Source organism: Tachyglossus aculeatus, chromosome X5 (assembly GCF_015852505.1).
Source record: "Tachyglossus aculeatus isolate mTacAcu1 chromosome X5, mTacAcu1.pri, whole genome shotgun sequence".
Lineage (NCBI taxonomy): Eukaryota > Metazoa > Chordata > Mammalia > Monotremata > Tachyglossidae > Tachyglossus > Tachyglossus aculeatus.
Genome location: NC_052097.1, coordinates 12,086,163 through 12,111,000, shown reverse-complemented (window position 1 = coordinate 12,111,000; position 24,838 = coordinate 12,086,163). Strand labels below are relative to the sequence as shown.

The window sequence follows — 24,838 nt, the reverse complement described above, 5'->3', positions numbered from 1 at the left end:
GGGCACCCTAGATATTTGAAAGTGAGAAGACAGCACTGTCACAGAGAGCCTCCGGGTAACTAATTATTAAGTATCTAATTAATAATGCAAATGTTAAGCATCTACTTTGAATCTTTCCATTGACAATGAGATTTGGTTTCCTTTATTCCATCACTAAAATTTTGAAACTTCTGTTCCGGGAGTGTCTGAATTTGGTTTCATTTCATTTTGTTTAGGATGAATTTCCTCTCAGTTCATTCCTCTTTGTGAAACCTAAATTATTTGGAATGGTATGGGGGTAGGTGAGAAGGCAGAGGAGAGATAAAGTGGCAGGGAGGAGGAAACTTTAGAATGTGAAATCTTTAGCTTAAAAATCCTTACAAGTACCTTCATGGATTGTGTCCAACCTGATTAGCTTGTATTCGAGAAGCAGCATGGAGTGGCGGATAGAGCACGGGCCTAGGTGTCGGAATGTCATGGGTTCTAATTCCAGCTCTGCCACTTGTCTGCTGTGTGATCTTGGGCAAGTCACTTCACTTCTCTCGGCCTCAGTTGGCTCATCTGCAAAATGGAGGTCGAGACTGTGAGCCCCTCGTGGGACAGGGACTGTGTCCAACCCGATTTGCTTGTATCCACCCCAGCGCTTAGTACAGTGCCTGGCACATAGCAAGAGTTTATAATAAATATAATAATTATTGTTATTACCATCCCAGCATTTAGTACAGGGCCTGGCACACAGTAAGCGCTTAAGGAATGCTGTCGGAAATGACTCGACAGCATAAGACAAGACCCCAGTGCTTAATAGTAATGATGGCTTTTGTTGAGTGCTTCCTATAATAATAATAATGGCATTTATTAAGTGCTTACTATGTGCAAAGCACTGTTCTAAGCGCTGAGGAGGATACAAGGTGATCAGGTTGTCCCACGTGGGGTTCACAGTCTTCATCCACATTTTACAGATGAGAAAACCGAGGCCCAGAGAAGTGAAGTGACTTGACCAAAGTCCCACAGCTGACAAGCGGTGGAGCCGGGATTAGAACCCATGACCTCTGACTTCCAAGCCCATGCTCTTTCCACTGAGCCACGCTGCTTAGTACAGTGCTTGGAACATAGATGTTAGCAAATGTCAAAATGACTTTTAGACTGTGAGCCCACTGTTGGGTAGGGACTGTCTTTATATGTTGCCAACTTGTACTTCCCAAGCGCTTAGTACAGTGCTCTGCACACAGTAAGCGCTCAATAAATATGATTGATTGATTATTATTGTTCTTTCTTTTGAAGGGTAGGCATGTGGGAGGATCATGTGGAAGAACAAGGTCACAAGTTAACAATACAGTCCTGACATTGCAAGTTTGCCAAGGGTAGAATCCAGTGACCGCTATTTCAGTGAATGCTCCCACAGTAGCTTCCCAGGAAAGTGCTCTGCACTCCATAGTGACCACTAAAGTGCTCCAGACATAGAAGGCTCTGCACTCAGTAAGTGCTCAGTATAGTGTCCGGTACCCAATAGACACCTAGTTCAGGGCTAGGCGTACAATAGTCATTTAATAAATATTAGGGAACGAATACATTCTTTTTCTTCTTCTGTAATCTCTTTGCCCAAGGCAAACCTGCAATACCGCACTCAATTACCCTTCAAATTGAAATGGGTTTTACCTCTGGAAATGCAGAGCTCCGTGCAAGACATCCTGTGCCCCATTAAGACTTGTTGAATGTGTTTATAAGGTGTGCATCCTGTCTCCAGCTAGCGAAATGGGAAACAGTGACTCAGTGTCAGCCTCTCAGAATGCGAAAGGCCTGCAACGATCATATTCTTGGCTGCCGCAGAGGAAACAAAACAGAAGTGTGTGCTTGGGCCAGGCCCGGATTTTCCAAAAGACTGAATCAATCTCCCACTATCTTTCCAGACGCACATCTTCTTCATTGTGTTTGATTAGGGTGAGGTCATTATTTTTGGACGGGATAAAAAATAATGGATGGTGTGGGAAGATGATATGCAGCGTCCGCTTTAAGGTTTGATTGCTTGTTTGTTTTCTGTGTCGGTGAATTGTGGGAGACGTGGGATTGGAGGGCAGCAGCTACTGGACATTCTCTCCACCCTGGAATCAATCAATCAATCAATCAATCAATCAATCGCATTTATTGAGTGCTTACGGTGTGCAGAGCACTGTACTAAGCACTTGGGAAGTACAAGTTGGCAACATATAGAGACGGTCCCTACCCAACAGTGGGCTCACAGTCTGGAAGGGGGAGACAGAGAACAAAACAAAACATATTAACAAAATAAAATAAATAGAATAGATATGTACAAGTAAAATAAATAAATAAATAGAGTAATAAATACGTAGAAACATATATACATATATACAGGTGCTGTGGGGAAGGGAAGGCAGTAAGGCGGGGGGGATGGAGACGGGGATGAGGGGGAGATGAAGGAGGGGGCTCAGTCTGGGAAGGCCTCCTGGAGGAGGTGAGCTTTCAGTAGGGCCTTGAAGGGAGGAAGAGAGCTAGCTTGGCGGATGGGCAGAGGGAGGGCATTCCAGGCCAGGGGGATGATGTGGGCCGGGAGTCGATGGCGGGACAGGCGAGAACGAGGTGTGGCCATGGGCAAGTCGCTTCACTTCTCTGGACCTCAGTTACCTCATCTGTAAAATGGGGACTAAGACTGTGAGCCATATGTGGGACAGGGGCTATGTCCAACCTGATTTGCTTGTGTTCATTCATTCTTTCAGTCGTATTTATTGAGCACTTACCGTGTGCAGAGCACTGTACTAAGCTCTAAATCCAAGTTGGCACCATATAGAGACGGTCCCTACCCAACAGCGGGCTTACAGTCTAGAAGGGGGAGACAGACAACAAAACAAAACATATTAACAAAATAAAATCAAGAGAATAGTAAATATGTACAAGTAAAATAAATACAGTAATAAATATGTACAAACATATATACAGGTTCTGTGGGGAGGGGAATGACATAGGGAGGGGGGGATGGGAAAGGGGAGGAGGGAGAGAGGAAGGAGAGGGCTCAGTGTGGGAAGGCCTCCTGGAGGAGGTGAGCTCTCAGAAGGGCTTTGAAGGGAAGAAGAGAGCTAGCTTGGTGGATGTGCGGAGGGAGGGCATTCCAGGCCAGGTGGAGGACGTGGGCCGGGGGTCGACGGCGGGATGGGCAAGAACAAGGCACAGTGATTGTATCTACCCCAGCGATTAGTACAGTGCCTGGCAAATAGTAAGCACGTAGCAAATACCATATTATTATTATTACAGTAGTTGTACAGAGACTGTGAGCCCGTTGTTGGGTAGGGACCGTCTCTATATGTTGCCAACTTGTACTTCCCAAGCGCTTAGTACAGTGCTCTGCACACAGTAAGCGCTCAATAAATACGATTGATTGATTGATTAAAGATGAGGTAACTGAAGCCCAGCCGGGATTAGAACCCATGACCTTCTGACTCCCAGCCCTGAGCTCTAGGCAATACATCATGCTGTTTCTCTGTTGGGTGGGATGTGGTGTTGGAAGGGATCACGCCTTTATTACTATATTTTACTTGTACATGTTTACTATTCTATTTATTTTGTTAATGATGTGCATCTAGCATTTAATTCTATTTGTTCTGACAACTTGACACCTGTCTATGTGTTTTGTTTTGTTGTCTGTCTCCCCCTTCTAGACTGTGAGCCCATTGTTGTGTAGGGACCGTCTCTGTATGTTGCCGACTTGTACTTCCCAAGTGTTTAGTACAGTGCTCTTCACACAGTAAGTGCTCAATAAATACGATTGAACGAATAAATGAATGAAAGGGATCGACACCAATGGAGTGAACTGCTCCGATTCCCAGTGAACTGTTCCCCTTCTCTAACCAGAGTAGTGGAAAGAGCACAGGTCTGCGATTCAGAGGACCTGGGTTCTAATCCCGGTTCTGTCTGCCGTATTTACTTGGGCAAGTCACTTCACTTCCCTGTGCCTCTGTTACCTCGTCTGTAAAATGGAGATTAAGATTGTGAGCCCAGTTTGGGACGTGAACGGTGCCCATCTGATTAGTTTGTATCTTTCTCAGTGTTTAGTACAGTGCCTGGCACGTAGTAAGGGCTCAACAAATATCATTAAAAAAAAAAAAGGGAGCATGGGCCTCGGAGTCAGAGGACCTGGTTCTAATCCCAGCTCCGCTACTTGTCTGATCTTGGGCAAGTCACTCAACATCACTTAACATCTCTGTGAGTCCTGTGGGGACAGGTACTTTGTCCAACCTGATTATCTTGTATCTACCCCAGCACTTAACTAATACCATTAAAAAAAAACAAATTCCACCAGCATAATCGTGCTCCACCGCAATTCATTCTTACATTTAACAATATTTACTTTTCCTCCTCCCTGTGTCCACATTACTGGGTTATGGGGTTTGGTTGATCTGAAGAGATGATTGTCGTCATATTTTTATGGGATAAGTCTGGATGGGGAGGAGAAAGCCACCCAGAATTCTGGATGGGACCAAAAAGATCAGAGAGGAGACACCCACTCAATTTATTTTTTTTATTGTATTGTATATGATTTTATGTTTGTCTTCCCTCTCAGAATTCAAGCTCCTTGTGGGCAGGAAACATGTCAATAGGTTGTTCTGTTCTTCACAAGCACTTAGGGCAGTGCACCACACCAAATAGGTTCTCAGTAAATGCTGACCATTCCCTTTAATAATAATAATAATAATAATTATAATAATAATAATAATGGTATTGTTAAGCACTCACTATGTGCCAGGCACTGTACTAAGCACTGGGCTGGATACAAGCAACTCGGGTTGCACACAGTCCCTGTCCCATGTGGGGCTCACAGCCTCAATCCCCACACGATCAGCTGTGTGACTTTGGGCAAGTCACTTAACTTCTCTCTGCCTCAGTGACCTCATCTGTAAAATGGGAATTAAGACTGTGAGCCCCCGTGGGACAACCTGATTACCTCGTATCTACCCCAGTGCTTAGAACAGTGCTTGGCACATAGCACTTGACAAATGCCAGCATTGTTATTATCATTATTTCGCAGATGAGAAGTGAAGTGACTTGCCCAAGTTCACACAGCAGACAATTGGCGGAGCTGAGATTAGACCCAGGACCACCCAACTCCCAGGGTCCATGCTCTATCCGCTAGGCCATGCTGCTTTTTGATGTCCACTCTCAGACAAGATTGTTTTGTACTCTCCCAAAGTCTCAGTACAGTGCTCTGCACACACTAAACGCTCAATAAATGTGATGGAATGAATGAATGAACGTGCCTGTTTGAACCATCTTACCTCCTTCCCTTCCCCACAGCACCTGTATATATGTATATATGTTTGTACATATTTATTACTCTATTTATTTATTTATTTATTTATTTTACTTGTACATATCTATTCTATTTATTTTATTTTGTTAGTATGTTTGGTTTTGTTCTCTGTCTCCCCCTTTTAGACTGTGAGTCCACTGTTGGGTAAGGACTATCTCTATATGTTGCCAACTTGTACTTCCCAAGCGCTTAGTACAGTGCTCTGCACATAGTAAGCGCTCAATACATACGATTGATTGATTGATTGAGGAAAAGTGGAGCTTAGTCTGGGAAGATCTCTTGGGGGAGATGGGCCTTCAGTAAGGCTTTGAAGTGCGGGAGAGTCATTGTCTGTCGGATTTGAGGGGGGAGGGTGATCCAGGCCAGAGGTAGGATGTGGGCCAGGGGTCGGCGGCAAGACAGGGGAGATGGAGGCCCAGTGAGAAGGTTAGGACTAGAAGAGCAAAGTGGGCAGACTGGGCTGTTAGAAGGTGACAATCAAGGTGAGGTAGGAGGGGGCAAGATGATGGAGTAGCAAGCCCTCATGGAAAAAAAAAGTGGCTTGCGAGTCAGGGGAGCTGGGTTCTAATCGCCTCTCTGCTGCTTGTCTGCTGGGTGACCTCGGACAAGTCGCTGAACTGTGTCTTGGCTTTCTTCCCTGTAAAATGGAGACTCATGCTTGTCTTCCCTCCTCCACCCCACACAGGACAGAGTCCATGTCTGACCTGATTATCTTCAATCAATCAATCAGTCAATCAGTGGTATTTTTTGAGCACTTACTGCATGCAGAGCATTGCACTGAACACTTAACAGAGTACAACAGAGTTGGTAGACACGTTCCCTGCCCAACACGTTCCCTGCCCACAACGAGCTTCCAATTTAAAGGAGGAGACAATATAAATAAATAATGCATATGTAATTTATAGGCATGTATAGAAGCACCTTGGGGTTGAGGGTGAAGCGAATACCAAATGCCCCACAGTTATCTTGTATCTACCCCCCAACGTTTGGCACGTAATAAGCGCTGACCAAATTCCACAACTATTATTCTTCCTGTCAGGAATGTTTTACCTTAAATCTTCAACCCGATACAGACCCAGGTAAGGACAGCTTGGGAAAAGCAATGGTTCTGCCAGAATCCAGTTCAGAAGAGACCCCACCATGAAGAATTCCCTAGCCCTTCTCAACGTTCAGCTCAAATTCTCTAAACTCTCCACGCTCTGGTTCCGGTGAAGGCAGGAGCAGGAAGTGAGGCAATGTGAACAGCTGCAGCCCAGTGACCTCACCCTGGATTATTTCTGGAAAGTGCTCAGGACAGTCTCTCCCCTCACACCGCTCTCTTTATCCTGGTCAGGATATGCCTCGTGGAAGGGCAAGGCTGAAGCTTTCTGACTGAGAAAACCGACTCCAGAGAAACTGGAAAATGACTCTCCCTCAGTCACACGGAGGAGCTTGGGCTTTCCTTTTCTTGTCTTTTCTTTTTCATAGTATCTGTGAAGCGCTTATTTTGTGCCAGCTACTGTTCTAGATGCTGGGGTAGATACTAGATAATCGGGTTGGACCCAGTCACTGTCCCACATGGGATTCCACAGTCTTGCTCCTCATTTTAGAGGAACTGAGGCTCAGAGAGGTGAAGTGACTCACCCAAGGTCACACAGCTGACCAGTGGCAGAGCCAAGATTTAGAACTCAGGTCCTTCTGCCTCCTGGGCCCGGGCTCTATCCACCACAGGGCCAAAGCTGCTTCCAGCTCTGCCTCCAGCTCTTCCTTGTTAGTGGTTTCTCTCATTTTCAGTCAGGGCAGAGCAGGGAGGTCGAGCGCTTAGTACAGTGCTCTGCACACAGTAAGCACTCAATAAATATGAATGATTGATTGATTGATTGAGGGTTCCCCCCGGGTGGGAACCAGAGCCACCCAGATCTGGCCCTGGCTGGGTCCACGGACAACTTTGGTGAGGTGATTTAGTAATAATCATAATTCTGATATCTGCTAAGTGCTTACTCTGAATCAGACACTTTTCTAAGCACTGCAGTTGATATGAGATCAACAGGCGGGATACAGTCCCTGTCCCACAGTCTAAATTGGAAGGAGAAGGTTTTAATCCCCATTTTACAGATGAAATACCTGAGGCATAGAAAAGTGAAGTGACTTGTCCACGGTCATTCGGCAGGCAAGTGAAGGAGAATGGCCTAGTGGAAAGAACCCAGACCTTGGAATCAGAGGACCTGGCATTTAGGCCTGTCATCCTGCCTCTGCCCTACGCCTGCTGTATGACCTTGGACAAGTCACTGCACTTCTCTAGGCCTCAGTTTCCTCATCTGCAAAATGGGGATTCAATTAGACTGTGAGCCCGTTGTTGGGTAGGGACCGTCTCTGTATGTTGCTGACTTGTACTTCCTAAGCGCTTAATACAGTGCTCTGCACACAGTAAGTGCTCAATAAATACAACTGAATGAACGAATATGTGTTCTCCCTCCTACTAAGACTGTGAGCCCGATGTGGGACAGGGACTGTGTCCATCTTGATTGTCTTGTGTCTATCTCAGTGCTTAGCACAGTGCTTGGCACAGAGGAAATGCTTAACAAGTATCACTATTATTACTAGGGATTTCAGGGGGCTTGGGGGCCAGTCACATTTCGGGTATTTTGTTGAAACTACCATCAGTGATTTCCCCAGGATGATACAGCTTTATAGTAATAATCATAATAATAATAATGATATTCATTAAGTGCTTACTATATGCCGAGCTCTGTTCTAAACACTGGGATATGTACAAGGTAATCAGGTTGGACACGATCCCTATTCCACATGGGGTTCATTCATTCACCTGTATATGTTTGTACAGATTTACTACTCTATTTATTTTACTTGTACATATTTACTATTTTATTTATTTTAATGATGCGCATTTAGCTTTAATTCTATTTGTTCTGACGACTTGACACCTGTCCACATGTTTCGTTTTGTTGTCTGTCTCCCCCTTCTAGACTGTGAGCCCGTTGTTGAGTAGGGACCGTCTCTATATGTTGCCAACTTGTACTTCCCAAGCGCTTAGTACAGTGCTCTGCACACAGTAAGCACTCAATAAAAACGATTGAATGAAATGAATGAATTCAATTCACTGAATCGTATTTATTGAGAGCTTACTGTGTGCAAATCACTGTACTACAGTCTTACTTCCCATTTATAGATGAGGTAACTGAGGCACAGAGAAGTTAAGTGACTTGCCCAAGGTCACGCAGCAGATATTTGGCTGATCTGGGATTAGAACCCACATCCACTGACTCCCAGATGTGTTCTTCCAATGTCACCTTGGACGTGTTATTTCTGACAGGGAGCCCAAACGCTATACATCTGGGAGTTTAGTCAGCTGATGTCCTATCTGCAAAAACCTGAGGTTTTTCACCTTACCTTTTTAGGCTTTTTGAATTTATTTTTCCAAAGAGCTTTTCCCGCTACTGACCGCTCCATCCTGTGAGAGTAGGAGAGATGGGTGTCCCTGTACCCCTTGAAAAAAAAGCACGAAGTATATGGCACAGAGAGTCTTCTTAAGTGATATTTATCGAGTGCTTACTGCATGCAGAACACTGTACTAAGTGCTGCAATACCAGAACAGACACATTCCCTGCCCACAATGAGCTTACAGTCTATAGTGGGAGACAGACATTAATAGAAATAGATTACAAATATGTTTATAAGTGCTATGGGGCTGGAATGGGGGATGAATAAAGGGAGTTAGGGCGATGCAGAAGGGAGTGGGAGAAGAGGAAAGGAGGACTTAGGGAAGGCACTCAGTAAATGCTCAGTAAGTGTCACTGATGGATCGACAGCTCATCATGGACAGGGAATGTGTCTGCTAATTAAAAATAATAATAATGATGGCATTTGTTAAGCACTTACTAGGTGCAAAGCACTGTCCTAAGTGCTGGGGGGGATACAAGGTGATTAGGTTGCCCCATGGGGGGCTCACAGTCTCAATCCCCATTTTACAGATGAGGGAACTGAGGCTCGGAGAAGTTAAGTGACTTGCCCTAGGTCACACAGCAGACATGTGGTGGAACTGGGATTAGAACCCATGACCGCTGGCTCCCAAGCCCGTGCTCTTTCCACTGAGCCATGCTGCTTATTCTGTTTTGTACCCTCCCAAGTGCTTAGTACAGTGCTCTGCACATAGTGAGTGTTCATTAGTACAGTGCTCTGCACACAGTGAGCACACAATAAATACGATTGAATGAATGAATAAATAGCCCTGATGGATTGATTGATGGACTGATTACTCAAAGTAACCCAGCACCCCTGTAGGAAGAGCAGAGTTTGGAGCCCAGCCACCCCCACTGGCCTGAGTCAAGCTCTCTCCATTAGGCTACACTGCCTCTTGAGAAATGGTGTGGCATGGTGGAAAGAGCACGGGCCCATGAATCAGAAGACCGGGGCTCTGATCCCAGCCCTGCCACTTAACCGCCGTGTGACCTTCAGCAAGTCACTTAACTTCTCTGTGCTTCAGTTTCCTCATCTGCAAAGTGGAGTAGAAATGCCTGTTCTCCCTCCTTCTCAGTTTGAGAGCCCCAAATGGGACAAGGATTGTGTCCAACCCATTTTGGGTTGCATCTACCAAAGTGTTTGGCACATAGTAAGTACTTAGGAAATACCAACTGTGGCAATTATCAATGCATTATTTCATTTTACTGCCCTTTAGCATTTTTTCTTATTCTCAGATTGGAAGGGAAAACTGTAGTGATTAACTGGCTTCTTGCTCCAGGTTCAAATAATAATAATAATTATTATGGCATTTTTTAAATGCTTACTATTTCTCAGGCACTGTACTAAGGGCTGGGGTGGATACAAGCAAACTGGGTTGGACACAGTCCCTTCCCCTCGTGGGGCTCATCCCCATTTTACAGATGAGGGAACTGAGGCACAGAGAATGCTCATTAAAGAGCCACACCTGAACTTGTTCTAGCCCCATTAATTAGCTTCTCCTTTAAAAAGCCTTCCAGAGGGCCTTGTCCAGCCCCTGGTAAGAAAGCGGTGAGACCCCCACCAAAGAAAGCTCTGTTTCTGTTCCAAACCTTTCCTGACCTCTTTGTTGAAGAAGGACAAACTAACGTACGAACAAAAACACGGGCGCCTGCCAAAGGAAAAAAAAAAAAAAAAGGAGTTCCTGTAAAGGATTGAAACAATAAATCTCCTCTTTGCTGAACTCCCAGCGGGAGAGTGTGTGGATTTCCTGTCGTTCTTTATCAAAGCCCCCAAAATAAGCAGAAATATGGGCAGAGGGAGCTCACAGGCAACGCACCTTTTCCATTTGTTAATTGGGCCCTGCAGGGAGTGAATCCCTAGCCGGGCTCAGGAGGGTGAGAGACTAAAGCCTCGGACGCCATGAAGCTACTTCAAGTCACCTTTTTGTCCCTCTCTCTCTTCAGCCTCTGTCATCCGGAGGATAGCCCAGGTAAGTGGCCACCTTCCCACCTCTTTCCCTCGCCTGTCTCCGGTAGTTGCCCTCAGTGGCCCCCTGGGTTAGCTTCTCTTCAGTGTGGTTTGGGCTCCTCCGGGGCTCTGCTCTTCAGCCCGTGTTGCCTGGAGGGGAGGAGGTTGTAGATGGGACACCGGAGGCTGGGCCTTACGGGAAAGGCGACTTATCCGGGGGTCTGGTGGGCAAACTTGGGCAGGCCCAGTCGCAAACGCACGTTTGATAGTCACGTCTGTGGAAAAGAGCTTTTTGGGCCAAACACCTTTCCCCAACCCTCACCCTTCGCCTTTCGTTGGAAGATGACTTGGGTGTTTGACGTATTGAACACCGCTTTGAATTTCTTTCGGAGCGCTGTGGTGTTTAGTGGAGTGAAAGGGGCATTCAAATAAGTTCTGTCATGCTACTGTACGCTGGCTGAGGCGATGAAGAGAGCAACCGGTGAAGGAAAGGACAGGACCCTACTTAGCGGTTGTTTAAACATTCCCCGGCTGAGCGAAACAGTGAGGGACCTTCTGGTTTGATGTCTAATTTTGTCCTGGTGGCTCCCCTGGAAACGTTTCTGGCTCAAAAACCTGCACAGGATAACAGTAAATGTTGATCGTTATTGCCTGGCTAAGTGGAGAGTTGTTTGTGGAAAGATCATAAAGCAAATATTTTTCTCTTGTTCCTCGTCAATCAATTGGTTGTGTTTATTGAGTGCTTACTGGGTGCAGAGCACTGTATGAAGCATTCCTCACGGCGTTTGTTGAAAGGTACAGGGGGAAAAGATGCAGCGTGGCTCAGTGGATAGAGCACGGGCTTTGGAGTCAGAGGTCATGGGTTTAAACCCTGGCTACACCAATTGTCAGCTGTGTGACTTTGGGCAAATCACTTCACTTCTCTATGCCTCAGTTATCTCATCTGTAAAATGGGAATTAAGACTGTGAGCCCCCCGTACCTGATTACTTTGTAACCTCCCCAGCACTAGAACAGCGCTTTGCACATAGTAAGTGCTTAATAAATGCCATCATTATTATTATTATTGTAAGCAAAGACTCTTAATTTTTGCTTTTGTTTTGTGGTATTCCTTAAGCGCTTATTCTGTGCCAGGCACTGTTCTAAGTGCCGGGGTAATCCAGTTGGGTGCAATCCATGTCTCATAGGGGGCTCTCAGTCGTAATCTCCATTTTAAAGATGAGGTAACGGAGGCCCGGAGAAGTGAAGTGACTTGCCCAAGGTCACCCAGCAGACAAGCGGCAGAGCTGGGTCTAGAATCCAGGTCCTTTCGACTCTCAGGCCCTGTGCTTTATCCACTAGGCAACACTGCTCCTCGTTTAATGCTAATTTCCTTGGTGAGAGCTGCTATGGCAACAGCTCTGTAGTAATAATAATAATAATAATAATAATGGCATTATTAAGTGCTTACTATATGCAAAGGACTGTTCTAAGAACTGGGGAGGTTACAAGGTGATCAGGTTGTCCCACGGGGGGCTCACAATCTTAGTCCCCATTTTACAGATGAGGTAACTGAGGCACAGAGAAGTTAAGTGACTTGCCCAAAGTCACACAGCTGACAACTGGTGGAGCGGGGATTCAAACCCATGAACTCTGACTCCAAAGCCTGTGCTCTTTCAACTGAGCCACGCTGCTTCCCCATGCTCTGTATTAATAACTGTGGTTTATCTTTTTTTTTAAGTGTGTCCAGCACTGTATTAAGCACTGGGGTAAGATACAAGATTAACGAGTCCCACGTGGGGCTCACAATCTAAGCAGGAGGGAGAATAGGCATCAAATCCCCATTTTGCAAACGAGGGAACTGAGGCCCAGAGAAATGAAGTGACTAGCAGGGGTGTAGCTGGGGTTAAAATCCAGGTTTTCTGACTCCCAGATTGTGCTATTTCCACTGGGCAATGCTGCTTCTCTTTTTGTCGTATGAGCCCAGAGAGGAAGAAATTGAGATGCAACCAATTAGGAAATTATATATTCTTTGTTGCTCCTGGGATTCGCACTCTGGTTTTATGGGCATCTTTTCCAAACGCCCGAAGAGGAGACTGACAGGAATACCCGCGGCCACAAAAAACACGGCGTCTAAATTCACGTCATGTCACTGCAGCCTGGCAGGGTTCGTGTTAGACTCCTGTTTATCCTCTGGGTGCCAGCATCAGTGGATAAACAGCCTTCCTGCCATTGTCAAACCTGGAAGGAATTAGTCTTTCTTCGGAAGGCCATGTGGAATCAGATCAGTCGAAGCGGCACACGTGAACAGAACCTGCAAACTGAGGTCCTGGAGGTGAAGGAGAAATCGGGATGAGATGCCAGGTTTATGAATTTCCCGACTCCTCCCCGGGAAATGCCCAAAGGCAAATAAGTCTCTGGGGCTAAGTGGGCCTTAATAATAATAATAATCATAATGGCATTTGTTAAGTGCTTACTATGTGCAAAGCACTGTTCTAAGCAGTGCTTACTGTGTGGGAAGCTCTGTTCTAAGTGCTGGGGGAATACAAGGTGATCAGGTTGTTCCACATGGGGCTCACAGTCAATCAATCAATCAATTGTATTTATTGAGTGCTTACTGTGTGCAGAGCACTGTACTAAGCGCTTGGGAAGTACAAGTTGGCAACATATAGAGACAGTCCCTACCCAACAGTGGGCTCACAGTCTAGAAGACTCTAGTCTTCATCTCCATTTTACAGATGAGGGAACTGAAGCACAGAGAAGTTAAGTGACTTGCCCAAAGTCACACAGCTGACAAGTGGCAGAGCCGGGATTAGAACCCATGACCTCTGGCTCCCAAGCCCAGGCTCTTTCCACTGAGCCACGCTGCTTCTCTAATTGTTCTGAGGTGGGAAAATCGGCGGCCCTTTGGATGGAAAGGGGTTAGGCCTGCGTAGTAGTCCCAGCTCCACCACTACTTTTTGTAAATTATGGTATTTGTAAGACACTTACTATGTACCAGGCACTGTATTAAGCACCGGGGTAGCTACAAGAAAATCAGGTTAGACACACATCCTGTCTCACATGGGTTTAGATGCAATGAAATCTGCCAGTGCCACAAGTAGCTCACTGTCTAAGAGGAGTTCAGACGCCCCTACCCAGCTCACATCCTCACCCCTTCCACCTGTCCGGATGCAGAAGGATTTCCATCCCGCACTGATCCTTCCAATAATAATAATAATAATGATGGTTTTTGTTAAGCACTTACTATGTGCCAAGCACTGGGGTATACACAAGGTGCTCAGGCTGTCCCACGTGGGGCTTACAGTCTTAATCCCCACTTTACAGATGAGGGAACTGAGGCACAGAAAAGATAAGTGACATTCCTTGGATAATAATAACAACTGTGGTATTTGTTAAGCACTTCCTTTGTGAGAAGCAGCGCGGCTCAGTGGAAAGAGCACGGGCTTTGGAGTCAGAGGTCATGGGTTCAAATCTCAGCTCCCCCAGTTGTCAACTGTGTGACCTTGAGCAAGTCACTTAACTTCTCTGGGCCTCAGTTCCCTCATCTGTAAAATGAGGATTAAGACTGTGAGCCCCACATGGGACAACCTGATCACCTTGTAACCTCCTCAGAGCTTAGAACAGTGCTTTGCACATAGTAAGCACTTAATAAGTACTATTATTATTATTATTATTTGTGCAAAGCCCTGCTCTAAGCACCAGAATAGATACAAGGTAATCAGGTTGGACAGAGTCCCTGTCCCACACGGGGCTCACAGTCTTAATCCCCATTTTGCAGATGAGGGAACTGAGGCACAGAGAAGGGAAATGGCTTACCCAAGGTCACCAAGCAAATAAGTGGTGGAGCAGGGATTAAAGCCCAGGTCCTCAGGCCCGTGCTCTTTCCACTAGGCCATTTTGCTTCTCACTTCGCTGCTGTGTGACCTTGGGCAAGTCACGAAATTTCTCTGCATGTGAGCTTCCTCAGTAAAATGGGGATATAATACATTATAATTATTATTATTAATTGTATTTTTTGAAAGTTTACCCTGTGCAAAGCACTCTACCAAGCATTTGGTACAGTGCAATGTAACATCAGACATATTCCCTGCCTACAGCGAGCTCACAGATTAGAGGGGAAGACCAACATTAATATAAATAGATAAATAATTAATAAATAAATTTCAGATATAGACATTTATGTGTGTGTGTTTGTGTGTGTGTGTATATATACATATATATACACACATATATATACATACCTATATACCTATACACACACACACACACACACACACACACACACACACACACACATATATATATATATATATATATATATATATATATATATATATATATATATATATATATATATATATGTACATACCTGTTCTTCTTCCCCCATAGTGATTCCCCTTGTGGGACAGAGAAGGTGTCCAACCTGATTATCTTGTACATGCCTCAGTGTTTAATAAGTATTACCATCAAAAATTCATAATTGAATTTCCCACACTGAAAAGCTCGAGAAGTGTTGAATGAAACTGATCCATGTCCCTCCATGCTTCCTGAGGAGGACCAGAGAGGGAGGGAGATGTTCAATAATGATAAGAGTGGTAGCGTAGTATAGTGGATAAAGCACGGGCTTGGGATTCAGAAGGTCATGGGTTCTAATCCTGGCTCCACCACTTGTCTGCTGTGTGACCCTGGGAAAGTGAATTCACTTCTCTGTGCCCCAGTTACCTCATCTGCCTCAGTTCCCTCATCTGTAAAGTGGAGATTAAGACTGTGAGCCTCATGAGGGACAGGGACTGTGTTCAATATGATTAACTTGTATCTACCGCAGCATTCAGTACAGTACCTGGCACATAGTAAGCGCTTAACAAATGCCATAATTATTATTGAGTATTATTGTTATTTGTTAAGCACTTCCCAAGTGCTAAACACTGTGCTAAGTACAGGGATAGATACAATCAGATCAGACGGAGTCCCTCTCCCACCTGGCGTTCACAGTCTAAAGGGGAGGGAGATCAGTTATCAAATCCCCATTTTACAGATGAGCAGATTCATTCAATTGTATTTATTGAGACCTTACTGTGTGCAGAGCTCTGTACTAAGCGCTTGGGAAGTACAAGATGGCAACCTATAAAGACGGTCCCTACTCAACAGTGGGCTCACAGTCTAGAAGGTTGCATGAACAGGAAAGTGGTGATGCCAGAATTAGAACCCAGGTCTCCTACTTCCTAGCCCGGTGGTCTTTCCGCTAGGAAATTTCCCTCTAAAACATTCAATTTCCGTCTTCAAATCCTGCCAGATGGCAGAGAACTGGCTAGCGCCCCATCTTTTTTCCCCAGAAACCACTTGTCACAGAAGCTTCTCATTTTTGTCCAAACTTAGACAATCCATTCCACTGGCCTGCTCAACTGTTCATGGGAGGGAAGGATTAAGAGAGCCGTCGTCATTAAGAAACTCACAAACTATCAAACAAATCATCATCCCTTGCACAATACAGTAATTCGTTTCCAAATAACGCTCTTGCAGAAAAAGAACCGTTGTTTTTTCCTCCTTCGTGACATTCTTGACATCAGATTTAAATAAATCCGATGTTTTTCTTCTGGTTGCTTCTCCATCTTCCCACATTCTCGTGGGAGGCATTCTCCGCTGTGTGGGCGGTTCCGTATTGTAGCATCTCAAATCTGAGGATCTCTTGAACCGCTTAAGTGCGTGTGTAGGTTGGGAAGGGGGAGGAGGAGTGAGGAACTTGGAAAAATGCTGAATCCCCACACAGAAACTGTCACTTTCTCCAAAAGTTTACAAAATTGGTCATGAAACGGGGCTGATTTCTACAGCACGTTCCCTGAGGGAACCAACTCTGGCCTGGATTCGGCAGGTCCTCCCTTGAATCTCTAGATTGTAAGCTCGTTGTTGGCAGGAAATGTGTCAGTTATTGTTCTATTTTAGTCTTCCAAGTGCTTAGTACAGTGTTCTGCATACAGTAAGCGCTCAATAGATACGATTGTCTGACAAATCTGTAAGCTCCCTGTGGCCAGAGAAGGTGTCGCCCAACTCTGTTATATTGGATTCTGTTATATTGCACGGGAGAAGTAGCATGGCTGGCGGAAATCAATCAATCAATCAATCAATCAATCGTATTTATTGAGCGCTTACTATGTGCAGAGCACTGTACTAAGCGCTTGGGAAGTACAAATTGGCATCATCTTGGAAAGAGCACTGGCATGGGAGTCAGAGGAACTGGATTCTAATCCTGCTCCAGCATTTAGGGCAGGTCACTTCTCTCCCCCTCCCCCTCCTCCCCCTCTCCATCTCCCCATCTTACCTCCTTCCCTTCCCCACAGCACCTGTATATATGTATATATGTTTGTACATATTTATTACTCCATTTATTTATTTATTTATTTTGCTTGTACCTATCTATTCTATTTATTTTATTTTGTTAGTATGTTTGGTTTTGTTCTCTGTCTCCCCCTTCTAGACTGTGAGCCCACTGTTGGGTAGGGACTGTCTCTATATGTTGCCAGCTTGTACATCCCAAGCTCTTAGTATGGTGCTCTGCACACAGTAAGCGCTCAATAAATACGATTGATTGATTGATTGTAGCAGAACGGAATAGTAGATACAGCACAAACCTGGGAGTCAGAAGGTCATGGGGTCTAATCTTGGATCTGGCACTTCTCTCCTGTGTGACCTTGGGCAAGGCACTTAACTTCTCTGTGCCTCAGTTAACTCATCTGAAAAATGGGGATTTAGACTGTGAGCCCCACGTGGAACAGGGCCTGTGTCCAACCGGATTTGCTTGTATCCACCCCTGCGCTTAGTACAGCGCCTGGCACATAGTAAGCACTTAACAAATATGTGCCTCAGTTCCCTCATTTACAAAATGGGGCTTCAAAATCTGTTCTCCTTCCTACTTAAACTGTGAGCCCCAGGTGGGACCCGTTTATCTTCCATCCACCCCAGCGCTGAGTACAGTGTTCTTCACACAGTAAGTGCTCAGTTAGTGTGCGGAAGCCTTCTTGGATTTTTCACCTTTCAATCATTGTCGTATTTATTGAGCACTTACTGTGCGCAGAGCACTGTACTAAGCACTTGGGAGAGTACAATACAACAGGCACATTTCCTGCCCACAACAAACTCACAGTTAAAAGGACGGGACTGATGTTTCCGTCTTTGACCTCTTTAAGTCTACCAGACATTTTAGTAAGTTTAAAAAACCAAGATTTCCAACTCCCGTATCCTGTAAGGTGTTCCAGGGCAGGGGCAGGTTGTGGGCGAGGGGTCGACAGCCAATGATGAGGAGTTTTTGTTTGATTCAGAGGTGGAAGGGCAACGACTTCGGTTTTTTGAGGATGGGGGTGAAATATCCTGAATATTTTTTTAATAATGATGATGGCATTTGTTAAGTGCTTACTATAAGCACTGTTCTAAGTGCTGGGGGGGATACAGGTGATCAGGTTGTCCCCTGTGGGGCTCACAGTCTTAATCTCCATTTTAAAGATGAGGTAACTGAGGCTCAGAGAAGGTAAGTGACTTGCCCAGAGTCACACAGTGGACAAGTGGCGGAGCTGGGATTAGAACCCATGACCTCTGACTCCCAAGCCCGGGCTCTTTCCCCTGAGCCACGCTGATTTTAGAAGCAAATGATCCGGGCAGCAGAGTACAGTATGGACTGGAGTGGGGAGAGACAGGAGGCTGAGAGGTCAGCAAGGAGTCCTCTAAGGAGGCCCATGCTCTTCCCATTAGACCACATTGTTTCTCTACTATTACTCTTATTTCTACTACTACCTATAATACTGTATTAGTATCATTTCTACTACAATTACTGCTACTACTATTAATACTACTACTCTATTAATCTTATTATTCCTCCTCCTCATCCTGCCCTCTTCTCCTAACCCTCCTTCTACTATTACTATCCTACTACTAGTAATACAACTACTGCTACTACTACTAGAAGCAGCATAGCTCAGTGGAAAGAGCACGGGCTTTGGAGTCAGAAGTCATGGGTTCGAATCCTAGCTCCGCCACTTGTCAGCTGTGTGACTTTGGGCAAGTCACTTAACTTCTCTGTGCCTCAGTTCCCTCATCTGTAAAATGGGGATTAAGACTGTGAGCCCCCTGTGGAACAACCTGATTGCCCTGTAACCTCCCCAGCGCTTAGAACAGTGCTTTGCACATAGTAAGCGCTTAAAAAATGCTATTATTATTATTATTATTACTAATTCTACTACTTAGAGAAACAGCGTGGCTCAGTGGAAAGAGCATGGGCTTTGGAGTCAGGGGTTCAAATCCCAGCTCTGCCAATTGTCAGCTGGGTGACTTTGGGCAAGTCACTTCACTTCTCTGGGCCTCAGTTACCTCATCTGTAAAATGAGGATTAAGACTGTGAGCCCCCCGTGGGACAACCTGATCACCTTGTAACCTCCCCAGCACTTAGAACAGTGATTTGCACATAGTAAGCGCTTAATAAATGCCATCATCATTATTATTATTACCACCACTACTTGGTTTTGGACCAGAGAACTAAATTTTCCACTAGTGATACCTTCTGATTCTATTCTTTAGACCTTATTCTTTCCCTGGTCATCACATTCTAAGATTTCGCCTCATATCAGATAGATAACTGCTCTCCCCACTTCAAAGCCTTATTGAAGACACAGATCCTCCCGACTAAGCCCTCCTTTCCTCTTCTCCCGCTCTCTTCTGCGCCACTCTTACTTGCTCCTTCATTCATCCTCCCTCCCAACCCCACAGCACATAGGTATATATCTGTATATATCTGTAGATATTCTCCCTCTAGACTGAGAGCTTGCTGTGGGCAGGAATTTGTCTGTTGTTATATTGTAATAATAATAATAATAATGGCATTTATTAAGCGCTTACTATGTGCAAAGCACTGTTCTAAGTGCTGGGGAGGTTACAAGGTGATCAGGTTGTCCCATGGGGGCTCACAGTCTTCATCCCCATTTTACAGATGAGGTAACTGAGGCACAGAGACGTTAAGTGACTTGCCCAAAGTCACACAGCTGACAAGCCCTTGTGCACAGTAAGCGCTCAATATATATTGAATGAAATTCCCTTCTCTCCATCAACAACTTGAAGGAGACATTTCCAGGACCCAAATTTCAGGGGAACTTTCTCCCGCCTGTAATTGCTGTTTCGTGCCTGTGCAGGTGGCCTCGCGCGTGTGGAAACTCGTTTAAAGCCGTCTTCTAATGGGCCAGAAATGCCCAGTGGATTTTAGAAGGAACTCGTTCGGGCAGAGGGGGAGGCAAACGAGAGGGTTTCTTGGATTCCCTCAGACAATAGCAGCTTTCGCCCGGGAAGGATGAGTTGCCTAAATCAAGTTTAGAAATAGTTCCTGTGGGGTGGCTGAGCTTCCTGGCCCCGGGGGTGGGGTTAGGGGGAAGGACAACTGGATTGTAAGAAAAGCAGCCAGAGGCCTCTCTTCTGAAGCTTCCTTCCAAAGCAGAGAACCATTTCCACACAGAAGCAGTGTTGCTGTCGACATTTTTCCCATTTATTTTTTTTTTATGGTATTTCCTAAGCTCTTATTCCGGGTCAAGCAGTGTTCTAAGCGCTGGGATAGATACAAGAGCATCAGTATGGCGTAGTGGACAGAGCCTGGGAATCAGGAGGTCATGGGTTCTAATCCCAGCTAAGCTGCTCTTCTGCTGTGTGACCTTGGGCAAGTCACTTCACTTCTCTGGGCCTCAGTTCCCTCATCTGTAAAATGGGGATTAAGACTGTGAGCCCATGTGGGACAGAGACTGTGTCCAACCTGATTACCTAGTATCTACCCCAGAGTTTAGTACAGTACCTGACACATAGTAAGTGCTTAACAAATGCCACAATTATTACTATTAGACAGGGTATTGAATCCCCATTTTATAGTTGAGGGAACAGATACAGAAAAGCCAAGTACCTTACCCGAAGTCACAAAACGGGCAAGTGACAGAGCTGGGATTAGAACCCAGGTCCTGTGATTCCCAGTCCCATGCTTTTTCTACGAGGCCACTCTGCTTCCTATAGTTTGGGATGGATATGGATGTCTAATCTTGGTTTTTGGTCCCCCTAACCCAATCTGCCCAGGGAGAAATCCCAAAAGATGCCCAAACTCATGTTTATTAATTAATAATAATTAATAAAATGGCTCCACCTCAGGGAAAGATGGACTTTCAAATCCAATGAGTCCACTCTTTATCTCCCCCAGAGATTAGCACACTGTTTGGCACATAGTAAGTGCTTGACAAACACTCCAGTCATTACTTTTATCACTGGCTGCTTTTTATGGTATTTGTTAAGCACTTACTATATGTTAAACACTGTGTGAAACACTGTTCTAAATGTTCAGGTAGATATCAGTAGTCCCATTGGATCCTGATGGGTCTCCTAGTCTTAATCCCCATTTTTCAGATGGAGGAACCGAGGCACAGACAAGTGAAGTGACTTGCCTGCGCTCTAGCCACTAGGCCACACTGCTTTCTTTTCCTGGCACTCTGGGTGGACAGGGAGTTCCCATAAGCAGAAAGCTCTGGTCAGCTGCCCGTCAGACTTCAGGGGATGAGTCACTGCTGGAAGGCCTGTCAGGGGGAGAGCCCGTGAAGACTTGGGGTTTGGGACGCGGGATGACAGGCTGCCCTGGGTCCCCTGATTGGTTTGGGTTGCCCGTCCACCTCCACCTCAAACAAAAACTCCTCACTATTGGCTTTAAAGCTCTCCATCATCTTGCCCCCTCCTACCTCACCTCCCTTCTCTCCTTCTACACCCCAGCACACACACTCCGCTCCTCTAGTGCCGCTAACCTTCTCACTGGGCCTCCATCCCGCCTATCTCCCTGCCAGCCCCCGGTCCACGCCCTCCCTCCTAAATCTGACAATGACTCCGACCCTCTTCAAAGCCTTAATGAAGGCACATTTCCTCTGAGAAGCCTTCCCAGATTAAACCCCTCTTTCCTCTTCTCCCACTCTTTCTACTTCACCCTGACTTGCCCCACAGCACTTACGTAGATAACTGTAATTTAGTTATTTGTATCGACGTCTGTCTCCCCCCACCCTCTAGACTGTAAGCTTTTTGTGGGCAGGGAATATGTCTGTTTATTGTGGCACTCTCCCGAGCACTTAGTACAGTGCTCTGCACACAGTAAGCGCTCAATAAATACAGTGAATGAATGCATTCATTCATTCAATCGTATTTATTGAGCGCTTACTGTGTGCAGAGCACTGTACTAAGCACTTGGGAAGTACAAGTAGGCAACATATAGAGACGGTCCCTACCCAACAGTGGGCTCACAGTCTAGAAAGGGGAGACAGAGAACAAAACAAAACATATTAACAAAATAAAATACATAGAATAAATATGCACAAATAAAATAAATAAATAAAATGAGTCTGCTTGATTGACAGCTGCTGCCCAGGAGTTCAGGAGTTTGGGGGCAGGGGGGGCCCCCTCTGTGGCTGGGAAAACAGCAGGGAGACCCTCCCCAGGGGAAAAAAGAGAGGAGGCTTCGCAGGTCAGGCCTGGAAAGGCCCAAATGTGATTATCTTATTGAGGGATTAGTTCAAGGCAATTAAAATATTAGGGTTTGGATAATTAAATCGAGTGTATTAATGAGCTACTTATGAAATATTCGGCTCTTTGTTTCCTTCCTTTCATGTTTCGCCTCCTCTCAGCTTTCAAAAAATAACTCTGCAGGATTTAGGAGTGGAAAGGCTGTAAATTCAGAGAGATGAAAGAAGGGAAGAGTTTGAACAGAAAAGCTTTCTTCACATATGCTACTCTGGGCTCTACTTGGGGAAGCGATATTGTTCGAACGGCCAACGAGGCATTGGTGTGTGGGGGGTGAGTGGGGGGGGAAGAACGTGTTTAAGGGGACATCTGCAGGGAGTTTGCTCATCTCAGTCCCCTGAGAATGGAGACATTATCTTCTGGAAAACAAAAATGTAATCCCAGTTCGTTGTCTCTGGAGAGATCCCTCTTGTACTAAGACACCTGCTTCTCTCTAGCCCCCTGACTCAGAGGGACCCAGGAAAAAGCGAACTGGGCAGATTTTCCAAGAAGTGAAATCTACATCCCTTTCATCCAGATCGTTCTGTCTTCATATTCATTGATCGGTGGTATTTATTGAGTACCTGTTGTGAGCAGAGCCCTGAGCTGAGCGCTTGGTTAAGTACACGATCCCTGCCCTCAAGGGGCTTCAGGTTCTTGTGGGGGTGACAGAGGAAAAGTAATCTACAAATAGGTGGGGAAAGGGAATGGGGATGGAGAGATGAGTAACTGAGTTCTAATCCTGGCTCCTCCATTTGTCTGCTGTGTGATCTTGGGCGAGTCACTTCACTTCTCTGTGCCTCAGTTACTTCATCTTTCAAATGGGGATTAAGATTGTGAGCCCCGCTTTGGACAGGGACTGTGTCCAACTTGATTTGCTTGTTTCCCCTCTAGTGCTTAGTACAGTGCCTGGCACTTACTTAACAAATACCACAATTATTATTACTGCAATCTTTCCCTAGCAGTTAGTGCAGTGCCCTGCACACAGTAAGTGCTCAGTAAATGTGATTAATTATGTAACTGAATTCAAACGGAAATGGGGTAGGTAGTTGTGAGTGAATCAGTCAATGGTATTTCTAGACTGTGAGCCCACTGTTGGGTGGGGACTGTCTCTATATGTTGCCAACTTGTACTTCCCAAGCGCTTAGTGCAGTGCTCTGCACACAGTAAGTGCTCAATAAATATGATTGATTGATTGATTGGTATTTATTGAGCATTTACTGTATGCAGAGTGCTGTATTAAATGCTCAGGGTGTAAAATATAACAGAGTTGGTAGACACATTCCCTGCCCACAGTTTGCTTCCACTCAGGGTTGGGGCAGGGTGGAAGTGCTGAGACTGCAATTGGGAGGCTATCAAGCAGCCAATCGATAATATTTATTGAGCACTCACTCTTTGCAGAGCACTGGTACAATAGTCAGCATGATCCCTGCTCTCAAGGAGCTTATAGTCTAGCCGGGGAGACAGGCGTTAAAATAAATTACAGATGGGGGAAGAAACAGACTCTAAGAATGAGTACATAATAGTTAAGGGTGTGAGGATGAGAACTCAAAAATTTAAGTAATGGGGAAAGGCAGTAGGGAAGAACTAGGCTGGGGAGATAAGCGAATAATCAGGGAAGACCTCCTGAATGGGAGGGGCTCTCAAAAGAGCTTGGAATATGGGATCTGACCTAGAGGAAAAGAAAAAATAAGTGGGGAAAGCCCCCTGAAAGAGGTGGAATTCCAGAAGGACTTTGAAGGTCTTTCAATCAAGCAGTGAGTGGTATTTATTAGTCACTTACTATGTGCAGAGGACTGTTCTAAGCCCTTGGGAGAATACAGTGTAAGAGAAGATGAGCACAGCTGTAGTCTGGTGGATGTGAAGCGGGGTGGGTATTTCAGGCCTAGCTCAGTGCTCCTCCCTATTATTCATTAATTCAATTGTATTTATTGAGTGCTTATTGTGTGAAGAGCACTGTACTGAGCACTTGGGAGATGACAGTAGAACAATAAACAGTCACATTCCCTGCCCACAACGAGCTAGACTGGAAGCCCTGTGGGGTACAGGAACTGTGTCCAATCTGATGACCTTGTATCCACCCCAGCGCTTAGCACAGTGTTTGGCACATAAAAAGCACTTCACAAATATCACAGTCTTCAGGTTTATGCTGAGAACGATCCCGCGCATCTCCGACCCGGTGGCAGGACCTGGAAAACCCCCCTTGTTCTACCATTATTCAGGCCCTCATCATTCTGTCAGTGTTGGGGCCCAGATTGGAGAGGCAGGTTTTCTAGAAGAAAACCCCCTAATTGGCTGATAATGCTGTCAGTTCCACAATCAATGGTATTTATTGAGTGCTGACTATTTGCAGAGCACTGCTCTACATAGTTGGGAGAGTACAATACAACAGAATAAGCAGACGTGTTCCCTCCCTCCTCAAACCCGACAATTACTCTCCCCCCACTTCAAAGCCTTATTGAAGGCACATCTCCTCCAAGAGGTCTTCCCAGATTAAGCCCCACTCTTCCTCATCTTCCACTCCCTTCTGTCAATCAATCAATCATATTTATTGAGCACTTACTGTGTGCAGAGCACTGCACTAAGCGCTTGGAACGTACAAGTTGGCAACA

General features: G+C 45.4%; 1 protein-coding gene across 3 annotated transcripts in view; it reads left to right on the top strand.

Annotated features, from left to right (window-relative positions):
* The first annotated feature begins 1,889 nt into the window (after positions 1 to 1,889).
* Positions 1,890 to 24,838, top strand: part of EMCN (endomucin) — a 93,362-nt gene continuing 70,413 nt past the window's right edge. Inside the window, exon 1 of one of the 3 annotated variants that reach the window (XM_038769334.1) lies at positions 1,890 to 1,917. Coding sequence is in view for 2 of the 3 variants with exons in the window: in XM_038769333.1 (XP_038625261.1) it covers positions 10,655 to 10,724 (70 nt within the window). In the remaining variant the exon portion in view is untranslated. Of the gene's footprint in view, positions 1,918 to 10,487; positions 10,725 to 24,838 lie in introns of those variants that run through there. The other 2 variants (XM_038769333.1, XM_038769332.1) reach the window with 2 other exon arrangements.